Here is a 20,006-nt window from a genome sequence, read left to right on the forward strand (position 1 = left end):
AGCATAGACATGATGCCTCATAATAGATCTTCAATCTGGCAGGGCAAAACCTCCTCTTTCTTTAATGTCTATAAGTAACTTATGTTTTATTCTTTTGCCAGATGTAGTTTGATAAGTCTCTCTTCTATTCTTTGAAGCAGCCTGCCCCACCTATCACTAGGATCGCCTGAAATAGGAACAATATTTTGGGCAGCACATTCATTTTAATTGTGGAGATTCTCCCCCAAAATGAGAGCTTCAATCTGTCCCATTTTAATATTTCTCTTTTAATCTCTTTCCATGTCCTTATGTAATTATCATTGTCTAAATTTATGTCTTTCGCAGGCATTTTGCTATATGAAAGACTGTCAACTTTTAAAAACATTTAAACAGCCATGCTGCTTATAGTAGTGCGACACTGAGAAATGCAACTAGTTAAGGTCACAGCCACACCATAGGGCTTCTCCGAAAGAATCCTGGGAAGTGTAGTTTAACCTTCACAGAGTTATTATTCATAGCACCTGTAACGAAATCTGGTTCTGCAGATTCTTTGGGGAACACCATGGTGTGGATGTGAGCATCTTGAGGCATGCCGTTGAAACAAGTTTAAGGTGCTTCATTTCTATGCATAAGGCTTCTGTTAAGACACAGGAGCAGGACCGGCAAAAGTGCTGACAACCTTATTTGAGTGAGCACATACACTCTCTGGGAAGCCTTGAACCATCAGTTTCCCCGTACACCCATATGCCGTGAAACATACACGTGTGCAGTTGTCATGTGGGACAATCTATACTTGGGTGTTCTGCACGCCTAGTGCCTAAGCACAAAGTGCCACTAGTGTAAGAACTTTGTTACATCGAAAAGAAGCCCAGCGTTCCCTGAAAACTTTTTGCATGCAAATGGAAATATGGAACGTTTGAATCCAACCGACGGGGGGGGGGGGTAGTTTATCCTAAGCCAGTTCTTAAGAAAGGGAATAATGCCGGGAGAAAGCTGCAAGGCTAAATACATGAGACGCAGGTGGAACTGTGGACACGGGTGGCGCTGTGGGTTAAACCACAGAGCCTAGGACTTGCCGATCAGAAGGTCAGCAGTTCGAATCCCCGTGACAGGGTGAGCTCCCGTTGCTCAGTCCCTGCTCCTGCCAGCCTAGCAGTTTGAAAGCACATCAAAGTGCAAGAGGATAAATAGGTACCGCTCCAGCGGGAAGGTAAATGGTGTTTCTGTGCGCTGCTCTGGTTCGCCAGGCCACATGACCCATGTGGCCAATAAAGTGAGATGAGTGCTGCAACCCCAGAGTCGGCCACGACTGGACCTAATGGTCAGGGGTCCCTTTACCTTTACCTCCCTATTGCACTTAGTGGGGTTTACTTCCAAGTAAACCAGGGCAAGCTTGGGATACACGGCTAGAATCCTATGCACAATTTTCATGGTGACTAGCAGCGCGATCTTCTCCACCTTTGCTCAGAGAAGAAGTCCTATGGGTCCTACTCCCAGGATTACAACCCTAAACTCCCATTAGACTCAGAGATCTTTCCGACAAAGAGGAAAGAAATAAAGATTACAATCAGGCTCCCCTGTACACAATTACGCGGGGGTTAAAATCCAGCCTCTTAAAACTGGACGCAAGCGGCATCCGACTTGAAGGGCGACTTCCTTGCTCGCGGACAGCGAGGCGCCAGCCAGCAGCCATCCCAAGCCACGCCCATTTATGCAGATAGCCTCCCCACCGTCTTGGCTAAGGCAGCCAATCAGAGGTAGGGGGCGCGTCCGAAGCGCAGGACTTGCCCGGGCATGTGAGAGTCGCCAGATCAGCCGTTGCTTCCGGGAGCGACACGTGGGGATCGGGCTTGCTTAGGTAAGGGGGAAATGGGCATAAGGATGGGGCGGGTCTTATCCTTAGAAGTTGGGGGTCGAGGAAGTAACTGAAGGAAAGAGAAAAAGTGGTGCTTTAGGAGGCCTTAGGAAGTTCCCAGGCCCCGTGAGGGGGTATTTTAGAAGATGGTCCGCATACCTATTTTGGAATTCCCCCTTATCTATTTTTAGAAGGGGGTATAATTTAAGTGAAACTGGGCTGAATCGGGGTGGGACATGTAGATTTCATAAGCTGTACTTTAGCTGAGTAGCGGTCTGGTTGAACTTTTTTCTTTTTTCGGGCCTTGATAACAGGGTTTGTTGCTCTTTTAAGTTTTCAAAATGTTACATTTAATCTTTCTCCCTTTGGGCTGATTTTAAGTTTGCCCATCAAAGCAGCCTAAAATGGTTAAAGTAAATACATAAAACTCCCCCTCCCCACCCCACCCCACCCCACCTCACCATATGGGAAGGAGGAAAGTTGGGGGGGGGCATCTAGTTCCTTATCCTGTCCTTATTTGTTTATTTATTCAATTTATATACAATCCTTCACCCGAAGATCACAGGTCACAAGGTAAAAATACAAAATGAAACCACAAAATTCAAAATAAAACAATACAATAACCTCCCTCCTCCTCACAGTAGCCAACCAGATACTGATAAGAGGAAGCTGCCCTACCGATAATACGAAGCAGGTTCATCTAGTATTGTCTGCACAGACCGGCAGCAGGAATTCAGCATCACATAATCAAGCTTACAGGTCCATTGATGCAAAAATCTGCTCCTGGTCCCCCTGCTCCCTAGCATTCTTTTTTCAGCCATTTTAAAGGGCTGGGCAGAAATGCTTCCTAATATACTTCAGATTACTTAGGGATATGGGACGTGGGTGGCGCTGTGGGTTAAACCACAGAGCCTAGGGCTTGCCGATAAGAAGGTTGGCAGTTCGAATCCCTGCGACGGGGTGAGCTCCCGTTGCTCGGTCCCTGCTCCTTCCAACCTAGCAGTTTGAAAACACGCCAAAGTGCAAGTAGATAAATAGGTACCACTCCGGCGGGAAGGTAAACAGGTGTTTCCGTGCACTGCTCTGGTTCGCCAGAAGCGGCTTAGTCTTGCTGGCCACATGACCCGGAAGCTGTACGCCAGTTCCCTCGGCCAACAAAGTGAGATGAGTGCCGCAACCCCAAAGTCAGGCACGACTGGACCTAATGGTCAGGGGTCCCTTTACCTTTTTACTTAGGGATATAGTAGTAGATTCCCATCTACCTGTTTCGCACCACAGCCTAGGGAGGTAACATTGTCACTTATCTTCCAAAAGCAGGGCCTCTCTTGTGGTGGCCTCAGAGTTACATAATGCTCTCCTATGGATAGTTCTTCTTTGGCCTCTCTTTGGAGGCACGTGAAGATTGCACACACATACCCTCATAAGGCACTGAAAGCTAGGTTCTGTTTGTTAACATTTGTTACTCATATGTAGCTTTATTGTTTTATAATGTTTATAAGTGGGTTTATTTTACATTACGTTATGAACACATTGTTGTTGAAAGGTGGACCAGATACCTTTCATGGGATCATAGGACCAGAAATATTTTTTAAATAAATAGAACAATACAATAAAGTTTATTTACTATTAACATTGATCAGGATTGTCGCCGTTTTTAAGCTAAAGACCCAACATCAATTTAAATCATTTTCTTTTTCCTCTTTTTTGGGGGGGCTTTTATTGTTCTTTGCTTTTTAAGATGATAAACCTGAGATCAGAGCTTCCACCACCCAGCAATTGTAGGCACTTTGTAAGTAAGCAATAAATTAATAAATAAATAAATAGAAGAATTATATTTTAAAAAAATCTCAGATGAGGTTTGGGGCATGGGACAACTGAAACAGGAAAAATAAACTGACCTTTTGGAAAGGATAGGGTTCAATATATTTCTGAATGATTAAAATGAGCTGGCAAGACTACTACCACCCCATGCAGGGATTGCCAGAGGTCATTGCCATGATCAAGACCGTACTAGAAGCCTGTGGTCCTTCTGCTGTTGTATTGGCACAACTGCCATCACCCCCAACCATTGGCTAGCTGATTGGGGCTGATGGGAACTGTAGTACACCCAAGATCTGGAGAGCCACAGGTGTCCCATCCCTCACCTAGGACAATCTTATCAGCCTTGGTCAGCATGTCCAGGGAGTGATGGGAATTGTCTGGGGAGGAGTCCCTGGGTGAAGGCATTCTTTCCAAATGTCTTTTGCTGGACAACCTGAAAACTTTCCCTCAGAGTGGATTTGATTTAAATCAAATCGATTTAAATCACTAGTCAGTAAGACTTGATTTAAATCTCTTTATTTTTTTAACAGAAAGACTCATTCTTGCTGGTAATCTTAATATTTACAACCAGATGAAGGTTTCATTTTTGGAATAATAAATTTTCAGAGTAGTTTTTACAGTTAGATCAAAAATTACTGATTTGGTTATACTATTAGAAATCCATTGACAGATAATTGGACAACTTTTCTGGTGTACTTTATTGGAAGGAGAAAAATAATCATTTCCTTAATAACAATTTAAATGTAGTTAAATTTATTTAACTAAAACAATAACGTTATAGCATATGTATCCATGTTTGTTAACTGATGTGGTTAAACGGTTTTTTTTAAAAAACAACAACCTTAGACTGAGTTTTAGCACACATGAAAAACAAAACAAATCCTTCTTTCCTGATGAATAGCCTTTGGACTATAATGTAACTTAAATAGAAAACTATCTTTAGAAAGATTTTTCCTCCAAAAGCATTTTATTTTAAAAATCCAATTTAAATTTTAAAAAAATCTGATTAAAAAAAAATTGTGATTTTTATCCACCCTGCTTTCCCTGTTCCTGAGTGGAGAGGCGGGATATCACCATCCCACAAGGAGAGAGCGCCTTATTTGCTCTCCCCACCATGCCCCTCTCTGCCTTCTCGTGTTTGGGTCAGCCTTTCCACCCAACCTCCCGTTCCCTAAGTCTCCCGCATCTTCTTCTTCTTCTTTTTTAAAATAACTTTTTATTCAAAATTAAAACAAAACATATTATCCAGAAACATATCATCCTTATTCCCCCCATTTTTCCTCCCTCCCCCCACCCCCAACTTCCCTCAGTTCCAGTCTTTGATTTTTCTAAAAATGCTGTTTTCTGCATGTTACACAGCTGTATAGATCCTCAAACTATTTATCTGATTATTATCAATAAAAAGTTTGTGAATGTTTATTCAAAACCCGCCAAGGAGTCCAGTTCGCTTTGTTGTGTCTTCAAATACTTTGTAAAGGGTTCCCATTTAATCTTTATAAAGTCACAGTTATCCTTGTCCCATAGCTTGTATGTCAGTTTTGCCAATTCTGCATAGTCCATCAATTTTTCTTGCCATGATTCTTTAGTTGGGGTTTCTTATTTCGTCAGGATGCCGTCTACCACCAACTGCTCGCCAGGTGGGGTAACTCCGGTGCAAGTGGTCCAGGTGGGTAACTTGGGGATGGATGAAGAGCAGGGCCTTGGGTGCCTCTGCCCTAAGTGGGATCCGGGCCACGACAAAGGTTCCCAGGATGCTGAAGCCTCTGGCCAGAAGAAAAAGAAGAGCCGCCGATACCAGCGGTTTATGGCGCGGAGGGCATTGGAGCAGAGAGGGCTGCAGGGAAAAGCCCTGCCGACGACTTCAGGCAGCTCAGAAATGGGTGGTGCACTGAGATCCTTGCGCTGTGAAGTCAGCCCTTGCGGCCAGTTGTTCCAGGAGGATATAGCTGGGGCTCCTAGGGAGCCTTGCCTGCTCTGTCCGGTTGCGCCAGGCGCTTCAGTGAACCCAGGCAGGTGGCCGACATCTTCCCAAAGTCTCAAGGATCAAGTAGCCTCCCCTGGTGGAAAGGTCACCGGTTCCTTATCCCGTGCGACGCCCAGGAAATGTGTGGCGCTTGACTGCGAAATGGTGGGCACGGGCCCCGCTGGGAGGACCAGCGAGTTGGCGCGGTGCACAGTTGTGAACTACGACGGGGACGTCATCTACGACAAATACGTCCGGCCGGAGCTCCCGATTGTCGATTACAGGACTCGGTGGAGCGGGATAACCCGGCGACACATGGAAAAGGCCACTCCTTTTAAGGTTGCACGGAGCGAGGTAAGCAAAGGAGGGAGAAGAGGGGTTGAGGATTGGAATCCATGCAGCTGGAGAATGAGATGCTTGCTGCAGAACCAGTGTGGTCTAGTGGTGAGAGGGTCAGACTAGGACCCAGGAGACGGGGGTCAAATCCATGAAATTCCATGAAGGCAGCTGCTGCTGCTGTTTCTTTGACAAAAATTGCAAACTGATGTGGAAAATGCAGAGAACTGAACTTCCAAGATTTGAAAAATGAGAAATTGAGAGCCAGTGTGGTATAGTGGTTAGAGTGTTGGACTAAGACCTAGGAAGCCAGGGGTCAAATCCCTGCTTGGCTGTGAAGTTTACTGGGTGGTCTTGGGCCAGTCACTGCCCCTCAGCCTAATTTACCTCGCAGGGTTGTTGTAGGGATTAAATGAGATGTTAATAATAATAATTATTATGGCTCCCAACAGAATATTAATAATAATAATAATAAAGCGAACATCAAATATTAAGAACTTCCCTAAACAGGGCTGCCTTCAGATGTCTTCTAAAAGTCTGATAGTTGTTTATTTCTTTGACATCTGATGGGAGGGTGTTCCACAGGGCGGGTGCCACTACTGAGAAGGCCCTCTGCCTGGTTCCCAGTAGCTTCACTTCTCACAGGGAGGGAACTGCCAGAAGGCCCTCGGAGCTGGACCTCAGTGTCCGGGCTGAACAATGGGGGTGGAAACGCTCCTTCAGGTACACTGGGCCGAGGAGGGAATCATGTATGCCAGCTTGAGCTCCTAGGAGGAAACGGGGAGATATAAATGCAACTAAATAAATAATGTTATCACTACTAATAAGCACCTGTATTCCTTAGATACTGCACTGTACATTTAAGAAGAAGAACGAACATGGCCGCCAGCTTGCAGTAGCCTAGGAGGATTCGGAAAAGCACAAGGAACATAGGAAGCTGCTGAAAAATGAGTCGGACCTTCGGTCCATCTAGCTCAGTATTTTCTGCTCTGGTTGGCAGAGGGTTTCAGGCAAGGGGCATTTCCAGCCCTACCTGGAGCTGCAAGGACCTTCTGTGTGCACCCTTAAGCTGTAGTTCCCGGACTCTTTAAACATTGGTATGATACTGCTTTCAATGTATCATGCAAGTGGGGCCCACCTCCCACTTCATCCCTTATTCCCAACATACACACACCTGCACCTGACATTCAAGAGACCCTCCAAAATGACATGGGGTGTTTGAGCTGGGACTCCAGTGTGTGATCTGCAATAATCTTGTGGGCTCTTGCCCAACTGCACCTTTTGCAAGTACTTCAAACCTTCGGTTTTCCCGCAACACTGACACCTCTGGATTTTTTTGTCGGTCACCCTAATTTGGCTCCACTTCTCTTGGCACTCAGCGCCTGAGTTTGCTATTAAAGAGAGTGATACATTTTAACCTTCCTACTTTATTGCATCCTTCAAAATTACAATCGAGAAAATTTAAAAGCTCGTAATGCTCCCCGCACCCTTGTTGCTCGTTCTTTGAAGGCTAACGGCGCCTAGGTTAATTAGTACATCATTACCAGTTCGTTTCAAGTCTCTGAATACAAGCCTTTTAATGTTGCATTTGATTGGCTTAACCCATTTCACAGGGGTCGATTCCAGGTGAATAATTGACGGCTACCTGTCTGTTGCAAAATGCTCTGTTCTCTTGTCTCCATTCCTGGGTTTGTATTTGCTGGCTGAACTTATCCACTTCCTTTCTGTTGATGTTTTAACACGTGTGTCCCCCCCCCCCCCGGTGTGCTATGGCTGGGCATGCCACTATTAGAAGATCAGGGTTTAATTTTCTTATAGTTGTGTCCCATTGATATAACCCAACAGCATTGCTAATGGGTTGTGGTGTACCTTGTGCTTTGTAATTTGCACAGCTTTTGAGTCCAAAAGGTTTTGCACTTTTTGTACAGAGCCATCGGGAATACAGTCATACCTTGGAAGTCAAACAGCTTAGTTCCCGAACGTCGCAAACCCAGAAGTGAGTGTTCCAGTTTGTGAACTATTTTTGGAAGCCAAACGCCCGGCAGGGCCTCCTGCAGCCAATCAGAAGCCACGCTTTGGTTTTCAAACATTTTGGAAGTCTTAACGGACTTCTGGAACGGATTCCGTTCGACTTCCAAGGTACGACTGTACTATTATTATCATCCTTTATTAATCGCCTTCTAAAACAACGTTTCAACGTGCTTTACGTGTAAGATAAATGAAAACAGAAAAATTAAAAGCCCATTGGAAAGTGTGGTTCTTTCCGGAAAGTGCAGATAGGGGGTGCCTTTTAATATCACAACAGGAATGCTATTCCACAGAATAGAACCTTCCCCTTGTGTATAGCTGTACAGATTTTCATACTATTGTTATTTTTACATTTATAGGCCACCTTTCCTCCAAGCAGCTTAAGGCAGTGTCCATAGTTCTCCTTGCCATTTCATCCTCCCAGCAACCCTGTGAGGCAGGTTAGGTTGAGAGGGAGTGACTGACCTAAGGTCATACTCACTGAACCATCATGGCTGAGCGTCAATTTGAACCCTGGTCTCCCAGGTCCTAGTCCATCACTCTGACCATTACACCATACTGGATCTATTTATTTTTTCTGTCAGTTTGTATTGCCATAGTCTCACTATCACAATTCGCTTTGTAGCGGGTGTCCAGACCCCCATAGGAAATGGGCCAGGGCGAATAATTTAACGGCTCTCTTATTCACAGGAGAAAAATCAATAGGTTGGTTTGTTGTGCTTTTGATACAAGCTTCTTTTTACAGTATTTATTCTTCTTTTCACATAGAAATCTTCAAATCGAATCTCTTCTCCTAGTCCCAGTCCCAGGCTAAAGAATCCCATTCAGCCTCTGCCCCAGACCCACTAACTGCTGTAGCTCACAAATCCACAGGATTCCAAGCAAATATCCCTTCAAATCCAGTCACGCTACACAACATGGTTTGAAACAGTTTTAAAATATTTCTGACCCACCTTTAAAAATGCAGAGCACAGCCTATCGTCGCCATCTTCCTAAGGCCCTCTGTTTGTGACGGTGGGTGGCTAAATGGCCTTTTAATTCTTGCAGATCCTACAGATCGTGAGGGACAAGATAGTGGTGGGGCATGCCATCCACAACGACTTCCGAGCCTTGAAATATTTTCACCCCCATGCCTGGACACGGGACACGAGTCGGAGCCCCCTGCTGAGGAAGAAGATGGGGCTCCCTATGAAAGCCAGCGTCTCTCTCAAGAGCCTGGCTAGTGAGCTGCTACACAAGAATATTCAGGTAATTTAAGGAGATTCCTTCCTCTCTCAGATTCAGACCCAAGTACTCTTGGAGGAAACTTTTATTTTCGAGATCCATTTCAGTCGGGCTTTAGGTCCAGTTTTGGCACAGAAACTGCTTTGGTTGACCTGTATGATGACTCCTGTCAGGAGAGAGACCGGGAAAACGTGTCTCTGTTAATTCTCTTTAACCTATTGGCAGCATTCTGTGCCATCAGCCATGGTTTCCTCCTGGAGCGGCTGTCTGAATTGGGATGGGCAGCAGTGCTTTGCAGTGCCTCCGGTCCAACCTAGATGGTCATCTCTAGGGGGGTCATGCTTGGGTCCTGTGGAGCCTGCCTTCAATGTGGGGTTCCTCAGGGTTCGATCTTATCCCCTAATTCTCTAACTGTGGAATGCTCTCCCCAGGGAGCTTCACCTGGACCCTTCATTACATATTTTTAAGTGCCAGACAAAAATCATTCCTCTTCTTCCAGGCCTTTGGATAATCAAACAATCCATGGCTTTTAAAACTCGGTGTGGGGGGGTGTTATTTTGTTTATCACTATGTTATGTATTTTTATATTTATAAACCTCCATGTTGGTCCTCTGATGAAGGGTGGAAAAGAAATTATTAATTAACTTATTAGACAACTCCGATAGGATTTAGAGATAGAGTTGTACTGTTGTTGAGCGCAAAGGTTCATTTTAGCTATCATGGGTTATCTTCCTATATACATAAAAATGCAAGGCTGTCATCACGCAGCCCCCCGTTGGAGGAGTTGTAGTGCCGCATCACAGTCCTGGATTTGCATGAAGACAGGGCAAAGGAGGCGAGCAAAGGAGAAGTTGGGTTTTGAGATGTTTGAACAACATCATAGGTTTAAGTAAAGCAAGGGTGGAGGAACACTTGAGGGGCTGTGAGGATGTGGTGGAGGGGTTGAAGGAGCTGGGAGGATATTGGGGGTGTTGGATGAAGTGGTAAATGGAGGTATTGAGGTTGGCGGGGTGAGCAGGGATGAGAACCCCAGTAGTAGAATTCAGTGCTATTGGACTGGCTATGATGTACTTCTTAAATAGGAAAACTTAGGATTGTTCACTGCAAATATATACTTTATAACAGTGTTTCCCAACCTTTTTTGGGCAAAGGCACACTTGTTTCATGAAAAAAATCTCGAGGCACACCACCATTACAGCCCCGTGACGTCAGCGCGCAGCGTCACACCGGGAGGGACATGAATTGCTAGCAAATTACATAATCACCTCCTTGAGGGCTGGCTCATCTTCTCCGAAGGCAGAACCCCATTAATTAACAGCACAGACTCACACCATAGCCAAGACGAGGGGGGAAAACCTCAGTCATGCACAGTCATGCACATGTGGGGGCTAAATGAGGACGAAGACCGGGCAGAGAGCAGGGTTCAAATCACCCCACCTGGCCAGGACAATCCCTGGGTGCTCCCTTGGGCCACTCGCCTGACCCACCTTGCAGGGCTGTTGTTGCGAGGATAACACGGGGAGAACCACGCGCGCCCCCGGGAGCTCCTTGGAGGAGAAAGCGGGCGATGAATGCAATGCACGAAATATATGAGAGGCGACCAGGTTTTGCAGGTGAGGGGCCCCCGCCAGCCTCCGCTTCCAACACCCGGCGCAACGACGCCGAAGTTTCCCCCTGGGCTCGGCTCAGGGAGCAGCGCTGCTCCCCCCCGGCTCCCCTTCGCCCTCCCGGCTCTCTCTGCCGCCCACTGGGGACCCCCCTCACCTGCCAAGTCCGGAGCGCCGGTGGAAGTTGCATGCATGCATGCAGGGCGCCGCGTTGCCATTGCATTGCACTGCACTCCATGCAACGCCTGCACGCATGCATTGCCTTGCACGCCCGCCAAGGGGTCTCCCCGCGGTCCGATGCGTCCCCTCCGGCGCGGATGCAGCATTGCAAAAATAACCACCCCCCCGACGCAGCCCTACCTGGGGGGCAGCCTCCACCGCTCCGCCTCCGCGGGGATCCCCGGGCTCCATCCTGCCGCCCGATCTCCGCGGGGGCGCAGGCAGGCTGCGCGGGGTCTGCGCGGAAGAGCCCCTGGCCGCCGCTGCGCTCATTCCATGGCCGGGAGAAGAGCGCTTCAAACAAAACGCCTGGCCCGCCAGGCCACGCTGGGAAACGTAGTTCGCGCACCCCGCGTGGGCGCGGAGCCCAAGGGCGAGGGGACTACGGATCCCGGCAGCCCCCACGCCGGGGACGGAGGGGGAGAGGCCGGGTGCAGGGATGGAGGGACGGGTGGGCGAGCGAGTGAGTGGCAGCCGCCAAGCCTTGGCCGGGAGCCAGGAAGAGCCTCCCAGGAGGAGGAGGAGGAGGAGGGAGGCGCAGAGCGGGAGGGAGGGAGGGAACCCCAGGGGTCATCTAGTGACGGCGCCCCAATCGAAAATTTGACTTTTAAAAAAAAAATCTTTCGGATTTTTTAATTTTTCCCGCGGCACACCAGGCAACATCTCGCGGCACACTAGTGTGCCGCGGAACAGTGGTTGGGAAACACTGCTTTATAAGAAGTTGGTAGGAGTGGTTGGCTTTGGTCAGTGCTACTAGATGGCACATCTGGAGGACTAGAACCTTACACACAGTTTGGTTGTTTCCCCCCCCCCCCTTTCCCATCTGTTAGGTTAGCCGAAATGGACATTCATCAGTAGAAGATGCTCAGACGTCTATGGAGCTTTACAGATTGGTGGAGGTACAATGGGAACAGACACTGGCCAGTAGCCTCCCGCCAAGCCTTCCAAACAGCCCTCCAGATAGCAGCTGGGAGAGTGTTTGCTACATGGATGACCAGTATTGGCCCAAGGACTTTGACACAGGCTGTACATGAAGGTGCAAACTCTAGAACAGCTTTCCCCAACCTGGTGCCTCCAGGTGGTCTTTTTTTTTTTTTTAACTCTATCACGGCTAGTGGTGAGGGACAATGGGAGTTGTGGTTCAAAAGATCTGGAAGGCACCAGGGGCAGGAATGGTGCTCTAGAATGTGTGCTCTGGACTGTCACTTGAGAGTGGGGAGGCCATGATTCTGAACCTACTGTAGCAACTTTATTTATTGCCAAATTGCACAACCCAAGAATACACAATTCTACTGGTGATTAGAGGACTTCTGTATTCTTCATTTGATCGAAAGGGGCTGCTTTAGGATTCTTCTTCTGAAGTAAGAAAAGGGGAAATCTTCCCAAAAGATAAACTGCCTATGCTGGCCGTTTAGTTTGTTTTGACCATAGAGAAGAGGTTGACCCTAGAGGATGATGATGGTGATAATTTATTATCTATATCCCACCCATCTGGCTGGGTTTCCCCAGCCACTTTGAGTGGCTTCCAACAGAATATTAAACACGCGATAAAACATCAAATATTAAAAACTTGGCATCTGATGGGACGGCACCACTACCGAGAAGGCCCTCCTCTGCCTGGTTTCCTGAAACTTCGCTTCTCACAGTGAGGGAACCGCCAGAAGGCCCTCGGAGCTGGACCTCAGTGTCTGGGCTGAACAATGTGGGTGGAGACACTCCTTCAGGTATACTGGGCTGAGGCCGTTGAGGGATTTAAAAGTCAGCACCAACACTTTGAATTGTGCTCAGAAACGTACTGGGAGTCAATGTAGGTCTTTCAGGACCGGTGTTATGTGGTCTCGGCGGCCACTCTTAGTCACCAATCTTGCTTCTGCATTCTGGATTAGTTGTAGTTTCTGGGTCACCTTCAAAGGTAGCCCCACATAGAGCACATTGCAGTAGTTGAAGCGGGAGATATCTAGATCATGCACCAATCTGGCAAGACAGTCTGCGGGCAGGTAGGGTCTCAGCCTGCATACCAGATGGCGCTGGTAGACAGCTGCCCTGGACACAGAATTGGCCTGTACCTCCTTGGGCAGCTGTGAGTCCAAAATGACTCCCAGGCTGTGCACCTGGGAGAAGAGAGAAGAGGTCGGCCACATACTGTCCTGTAGGTTGTATCCACCCGCCAAGGCCTTTTCTTTCTGAAAAGCTTTCCCCATTGACCCTTTTCTTTCGGAAAACCTACAGGTAAGTTGCATGACAAGGTGGGCTTGAACAGTGGGATTTGGTAGAGTGGGTGCACCTCTGCAGCCCATAGGTTGCTGATCCCTGCCTTAGGGACCTAAACACAGATTTCCTATCTAATTACAAGGGTGAGTTAGAACCAAGCTCTGATTTATTATTGCAAAAGGGTTTGGACACTTGGTTAGTGTGCGAAGCCACAACTGGTTCCTGTACCATTTTTTCTCTACATGCAAGCAATCCAAAATCTCATCGGGAATGTTCTTGCACAGGGAGATGTAGCATGAACCGATAGCTCAGGGGTGCATCTAGAAGCGATTTCTGTGACGTTAATAGCTGAGGAAATTGCTGGTGTGGCCAGCCATATCTGTGACCAACTGATTTGCACACCTTAAATTTTCCTTGAACGTGCATGGACAAAGAGTGTTCTGGGCTACTTGTGCAATTTGCAACAGGCGTTTTTGTGGGTTTTCCCTTTTGCACAAGCAGTAGCTGTGGTCGTAAAGCTGTCCTAGATTGCATTCTGCCTGAAAATACAGGATTGCAGGACTGGATGTCGCTTGCGGATAACAAGCACACAGAAACACTATGCACATTGAAAATACGGTATCAGAGAAGAGCTGTAGTCTTACCTTCTCCTTAATATGGTTTTCTTTTAAAAAAAAAGTGTGTAAGGAACATTCAACACCCCTGCTAGTGGTATGAAATGGCACAGTCCAGGACTCATGTTTCATTGCCTTATCTGCTGTTGGTGAGAACAGAGACCGGACTTAGCTTTCGCACTGTTCCATGTTGTTACCAAACTGCTCTTGTGAACATAGACCTGGAACCAATAGCCAGTTCCCCATGCTGATTACTTAAGAACCTGTGGCCTTCCAGATGTTAGACTCCATCTGCCATCATCCCTGACCATTGGTCATGCTGGCTGGCGCTGATGGGAGTTGGAGTCCCTGCAGTATCTGGAGGACCAGAGTTTTACACACCCCTGACTTTAGAGCTTTACTAGGCCCCAAAGCAATCCCCCTTCCTGCAAAGACCTTATGCCCTATTCCTTTACAGATCTTTCACAGCGTCATGGTTCATTCCTGCCAATAAGGACTGGAGCGTTTTAAGGCTCTTTCCAGCTCTCCCCCTTTGCTAGGACTCTCTTGTAGTAGAATATTTTTTAGCAGCGGCTGGAGGTCTTTGCTTTCTGCAGATCCTGGCTCAGGCACAGCACCATATGTTAAGAGCAAGGTCTCCTTTGTTCCTTGTGCTTCTGGGACATCAAGATAGCGGAAGCTCTTGCTGTATCCCATGCAGGACCTGTCTGCTACACATCACAGCGGTCTGCAGCTCTCAAGCAAACTAATAGCTGCGCCTTCTGCACCGGATTGCAGGTAGCGCCTTGCTTTTGATGCAGCTTCCAGCTGGCTGGTCTTAACAGGCAGCACACCTGGCTTGCCATCAGATGGACAGCTGGCACAAAAAACACACTGGGCTTGCCATCAGACAGGAGATTGCTGGCTCTTTCCTGGCACAGGGCACAAGCCGTTTGAGATTCCTTTGTGTTCTGAGTGATGCTGGACATCTAAGCCCTTGCAAAGACTACCCGCCCTCCCCAGCCTTCTGTGACTGGGCTGCTGCTGATAGATGAACAAGTACTTTGCTTCCCTTTGTAGCGTGGAGAGTCTCATCCACAGTATTATTTGGAGCCCGAACTTGTTTTTCTGCTGCTTCTCCACGGCCTCCTGAGGTCTAGCACCTTGCAGAGGGGTTGGCTTCAGAATAATTGCTTTTGGAGACCATATTGAGCTCCCTGGAGGAAAGATGGGATGCAAATGGAAGCAATAATAATAATAATAATAATAATAAATTACTCTGGGAAATTGTGAGCATTTTACAGCAATTCTTGCAAAAGCCCAGATGGGTGTCACCCCCCCCCAAAAAAAACCCCCACCGTTCTTCCTAATAGTAATAATGATAATAGTAAGCTTAAATAAGGGAAGTGTCACCTTCCTGACCCTCCCTGCTTCATCAGATTTGTAGTTTTCAGACGCCACATCCCAATCAGTGTCACTTTCCAGTGCTGAGGGAAGAGAATTATTCCTGATTAGATTCATTGGTTGCTGGTTCTCTGAGTGACTGTCATTAAAAACATGCATTGTGTCATTAAAAACCAGTAGGAAACGTTAGCATTGTCCTACAAGCACATACAATTCACATTCACACACTCCTTCATTAGCACTCATAACAGCAGAACAAAATTGGCTCAGTCCACCTAAAGCCAGGGGATGAAAGGTAAGTCTTACCATGTGCCCAAAAGATGACAGTGAAGGCGCCAGACAGACCTCCCTTAGGAGAGCATTCCACAGATGAAGAGCCACAACTGAAAAGGCCCTTTCCATTGCCACCAGCCACCAAGTCTCCTTTGGAGGGGAGGCCTATAGATGGGCCTCGAAAGAACATCTGAGGGTCCAGGTAAGTTCATACCAGGACAGGAGTTCCTTTCCTGACACTGATGGGGAGCCACAACTGTCTAAACCACTGAGCCTCTTAGGCTTGCCGATTGGAAGGTCAGCGGTTCGAATCTCCTTGATGGAGTGAGCTCCCATTGCTGTGCCCCAGTTTCTGCCAACCTAGCCATTTGAAGCACGCTAGTGCAAGTAGATAAATAGGTACCACTGTGATGGGAAGGTAAATGGCGTTTCCGTCCGCTCTGGCTTCTGTCACAGTGTCCTGTTGCACCAGAAGCGGTTTAGTCATGCTGGCCACAGGACCGAGAAAGCTGTCTGTGGACAAACGCCTGCTCCCTCGGCTTTAAAAGTGAGATGAGCACTGCAACCCCATAGTCACCTTTGACTGGACTTAACTGTCCAGGGGTCCTTTACCTTTTTAGTTTCTCACCAGAGCCAGTGTGGTGTAGTGGTTAAGAGCAGTAGTCTTGTAATCTGGGGAGCCGGGTTCGCGTCTCCGCTCCTCCACATGCAGCTGCTGGGTGACCTTGGGCTAGTCACACTTCTTTGAAGTCTCTCAGCCCCACTCACCTCACAGAGTGTTTGTTGTGGGGGAGGAAGGGAAAGGAGAATGTTAGCTGCTTTGAGACTCCTTAAAGGGAGTGAAAGGCGGGATATCAAATCCAAACTCCTCCTCTTCTTCATAAACTTCAAAGGTAAAACAGGGCAGACCTGCAGGATACATGCAAAGCACATGGGAACTGTAGTTTCCCTATCCACACTTAGAAACCACAGTCTTCTTGACTACAGTTTCCAGGATTATTGGAGGTGCAAGTCATGTTTTAAATATCTGTGTGGAGTTGCCCACAGTCATGTCAAATTTTCCCACCGCATCTAAGGAAGGGGTAGCTAACTGGCCCTCCAGATGGTAAAGGTAAAGGGACCCCTGACCATTAGGTCCAGTCGTGGCCGACTCTGGGGTTGCGGTGCTCATCTTGCTTTATTGGCCAAGGGAGCCGACGTACAGCTTCCAGGTCATGTGGCCAGCATGACTAAGCTGCTTCTGGCGAACCAGAGCAGCGCACGGAAACACCGTTTACCTTCCCGCCGGAGTGGTACCTATTTATCTACTTGCACTTTGACATGCTTTCGAGCTGCTGGGTTGGCAGGAGCAGGGACCGAGCGACGGGAGCTCACCCCGTCACGGGGAACCTTCTGATAGGCAAGTCCTAGGCTCTGTGGTTTAACCCACAGCGCCACCTGCAACTCCCAAAATGCCTCTGCTTTGCATGCAGAAAGTCCACATTCAATCCCTGACATCTCCTGGTTGGATCAGGAGAGAAATCTTTCTGAAAACCTAGAGAGCCTCTGTCCGTCAGGGTAGACAATACTGAGCTACATGGACCGCTGGTCTGAGCCATTATAAGGCAGCTTCCTATGTCCCTTCACCATTTGTCAAGATGTATTCCTCCATTCTCTTCCTTGCGCTTCACTCCATGGTGCTTTCCACAGTGGGTGGGCTGGGGGAAACTGTGCCTCCAGCGAGGTTGCCCCAGCTGCCCAATTCTCAGCCTTGCTGCTTCTGAAAATATCTTTACAGACAGCAGGGAGGCTTCCTTGCTTGCTCCCTCCCTCGAAGCTGCCTCCCTCCTCACCCGCCCTGCAAATAATCATCTGGCGCAGTTGTGGAAATGATGGTAGCCTTCCTTGAAGCGAAACACTCATCGGGAAGGACATGCAGAGATGACGTTTCAAAATGCCAGCGAAATGTATTATCATTTCTAAAGATGTGACTCACTTAATGATTAGCTTTCCAGTGGGGGAAGAAAAGGGAAAGCAAGCCTCCCGTGGGCTGCAAAAGCATCAGATGTTTTTCGTTCTGCAAACAGAGTAGTTAAATTGCAAGTCCCTCTTGGTCTCTAACCGGCTGGATTCTGCAAGCCTCGGAGGTCTGTGTAGGATTGGGCCTTCCTAAGCCCCTGAGTTCCTTGGCCCCTCAATAAGCACATTTCATTCATATTTTTTTTACGTATCAAAATATCCATACCACTTGATTGTAAGAATACCTTCTAAGCAGTTTACAAGAAATTATAAAAGTCTATGCGAACACAACTGTGAATGCAATAAAGCCAAGAATTAGCAATAGATAATCACCGGTACTAGGAATCATAAGATGTGAAAAAGCAGGGAATCAATTTTATTGTGGAATCAGCCTTTGGAATGCTGAGGTTCTTCACTGGCAAGGGAGGTGTTCTGAAGTACATGCGCTTTATTCTCCGAGGTTCACAGCTTCGTAGCTCATTGTCTCACGCCATGCCTTCAGAACTTCTCTGCTACCCCTAGGCCTGATGCTTTTCCTACATCTTGGCTGCCCTTTCTCTCTTTCAGCAGTGACACCAAAGAGGGACTCCTTCCACCATCTCCTTAGATAAGACTCTGCTCAGGAACGAGATCAAACAGTTTGTTTATTGCATTTGCCCGATATTTCCCCCCAAGGAGTTGGGGTACATGGTTCTCCCCACTACTCATTTAATCCTCACAACGACCCCATGAGGTAGGATAGTCTGAGAGCAGGGCTGGATTTAGGTTTTATGAGGCCTTAAGCCATGCGTAGGCAAACTAAGGCCAGGAGCCCAGATCCGGCCCAATCGCCTTCTCAATCCAGCCCACGGATGGTCCGGGAATCTGTGTGCTTTTACATGAGTAGAATGTGTTTTTATTTAAAATGCATTTTTGGGTTATTTGTGGGGCATAGGAATTGGTTCATTAATTTTTCCCCAAAATATAATCTGGGCCTCCACAAGGTTTGAGGGACAGTGGACCGGCCCCCTGCTGATAAAGTTTGCTGACCCCTAAGCTACTGAAGGTAATGGGGCCCTTTATATGTCCAGCTGTCCTTTGTCAACAACAAATTGTCACTGTTTTTGTGTTGAATATACACCTAATAGCTCCATACATAACACAAAACACTGTTGCTGTATGTAGGTTTTATTTGTTTTTTATATTAAGGAAATGTACATCCAGATTTTTTTCCTTAAAATTTTTTTTGGGGGGGGGGGCCTAGAGAGTGGGGCCCTCTAGGTCAGTGTTTCCCAACCGGTGTTCCGCGGCACACTAGTGTGCCGCGAGACGTTGCCTGGTGTGCCGCGGGAAAAATTAAAAAATTCGAAAGATATCCGGAGAGGCGGCCTTCAGGCGAGTTTTAATTTTAATTTTCCTTCTCCCACTTAATGCCCCACGCTCGCCCGAGCAGCTTGCAGTCCTCGGTAACCACGGCGACCCGAGGGAGGGGAGGGAACAGGGAAGTCGAGGGCGGCGGCGAGCCGCGATGACGTCAGTGGGCCGCGCCGCCTCGCCCTGGCATGGTGTGAGAGCCCCGGCTAGTGGCGTGAGCTTCGGAATAAGTGGGATCCGCATGCGCGAGACCGAGATCGCGGGTAAGGAACTCAGCCCTGGGCAGGAGGAAGCGGGGCCGTGCGGGCCACATCCCCACAGATGGCGAGCCTCCCCCGGCCCACCACTCCGGGCAGGTCCACTCGCATGAGGGGGCGGCGATGGCGACGGCCGGCAGCTTGCCTGCAATGCCATCCCTCGAGCAGGCGAGGAGCCCAGAGGCTACCAGATACGAGTCCTCTTTCCCACCCTGCTCGGGAGTCCAGAGCACTTGGTCGCATTCAGGATCTAGAGTGGGGAAGCGGGGCTTGTGTCTGGGCTGGACACATTGGGCTGCCTGTGCCGCTCGACCTGCGGGGAGAAATCAGGGTGGGAGTCACGACCGTGAGGCAGGGCTGCCAAGTGTGGCAGAAGAGGACACGGCCGTCGCACCTGTCCTTAGGTAGGAGCTTCTTCCGTGTCGACCTGCTGCCCTAAAGTCTTGGCTTTTTTCTTGGCTTTTTGGCGGTTGGCACAGAAGGAAGGCAAGGGGGAGGGGAAAAATTGAAACTTACACTTTCGTGCGTCCCTCCCGGCGTGACGCTGCGCGCTGACGTCACGGGGCTGTAATGGTGGTGTGCCTCGAGATTTTTTTCATGAAACAAGTGTGCCTTTGCCCAAAAAAGGTTGGGAAACACTGCTCTAGGTTATATATAAATCCGGCACTGTCTGAGAGACAGCGGCTGGCCCAAGGTCACCTAGTGAGTTTCATGGTCGAATGGCGATTTAAACCCTGATCTCTCAAGTCCTGGTCCTGCCTTTCTCAACCTTGGATCCCTAGATGTTGGACCACAACTTCCATCATGGCCAGTAGTAGGATTATGGGAGTTGTAGTTCAAAAACATGTAGAAGCACAAGGTAGAGAAAGGCTGCACTAACCACTG

At 48.1% G+C, this 20,006-nt stretch overlaps 1 protein-coding gene across 1 annotated transcript; it reads left to right on the forward strand.

The window, feature by feature from the left end:
* Positions 1 to 1,675: 1,675 nt before the first annotated feature.
* AEN (apoptosis enhancing nuclease) lies at positions 1,676 to 12,331 on the forward strand. The gene is given in 5 exon segments (XM_083475183.1): positions 1,676 to 1,785; positions 1,787 to 1,837; positions 5,264 to 5,972; positions 9,030 to 9,230; positions 11,863 to 12,331. Coding segments are annotated over 5 exon segments (1,260 nt in total). The 5' UTR covers positions 1,676 to 1,690; the 3' UTR covers positions 12,067 to 12,331.
* Positions 12,332 to 20,006: the final 7,675 nt, after the last annotated feature.

Source organism: Podarcis liolepis, assembly GCF_965112155.1.
Source record: "Podarcis liolepis genome assembly, chromosome: 14".
NCBI classification, from domain to species: domain Eukaryota; kingdom Metazoa; phylum Chordata; class Lepidosauria; order Squamata; family Lacertidae; genus Podarcis; species Podarcis liolepis.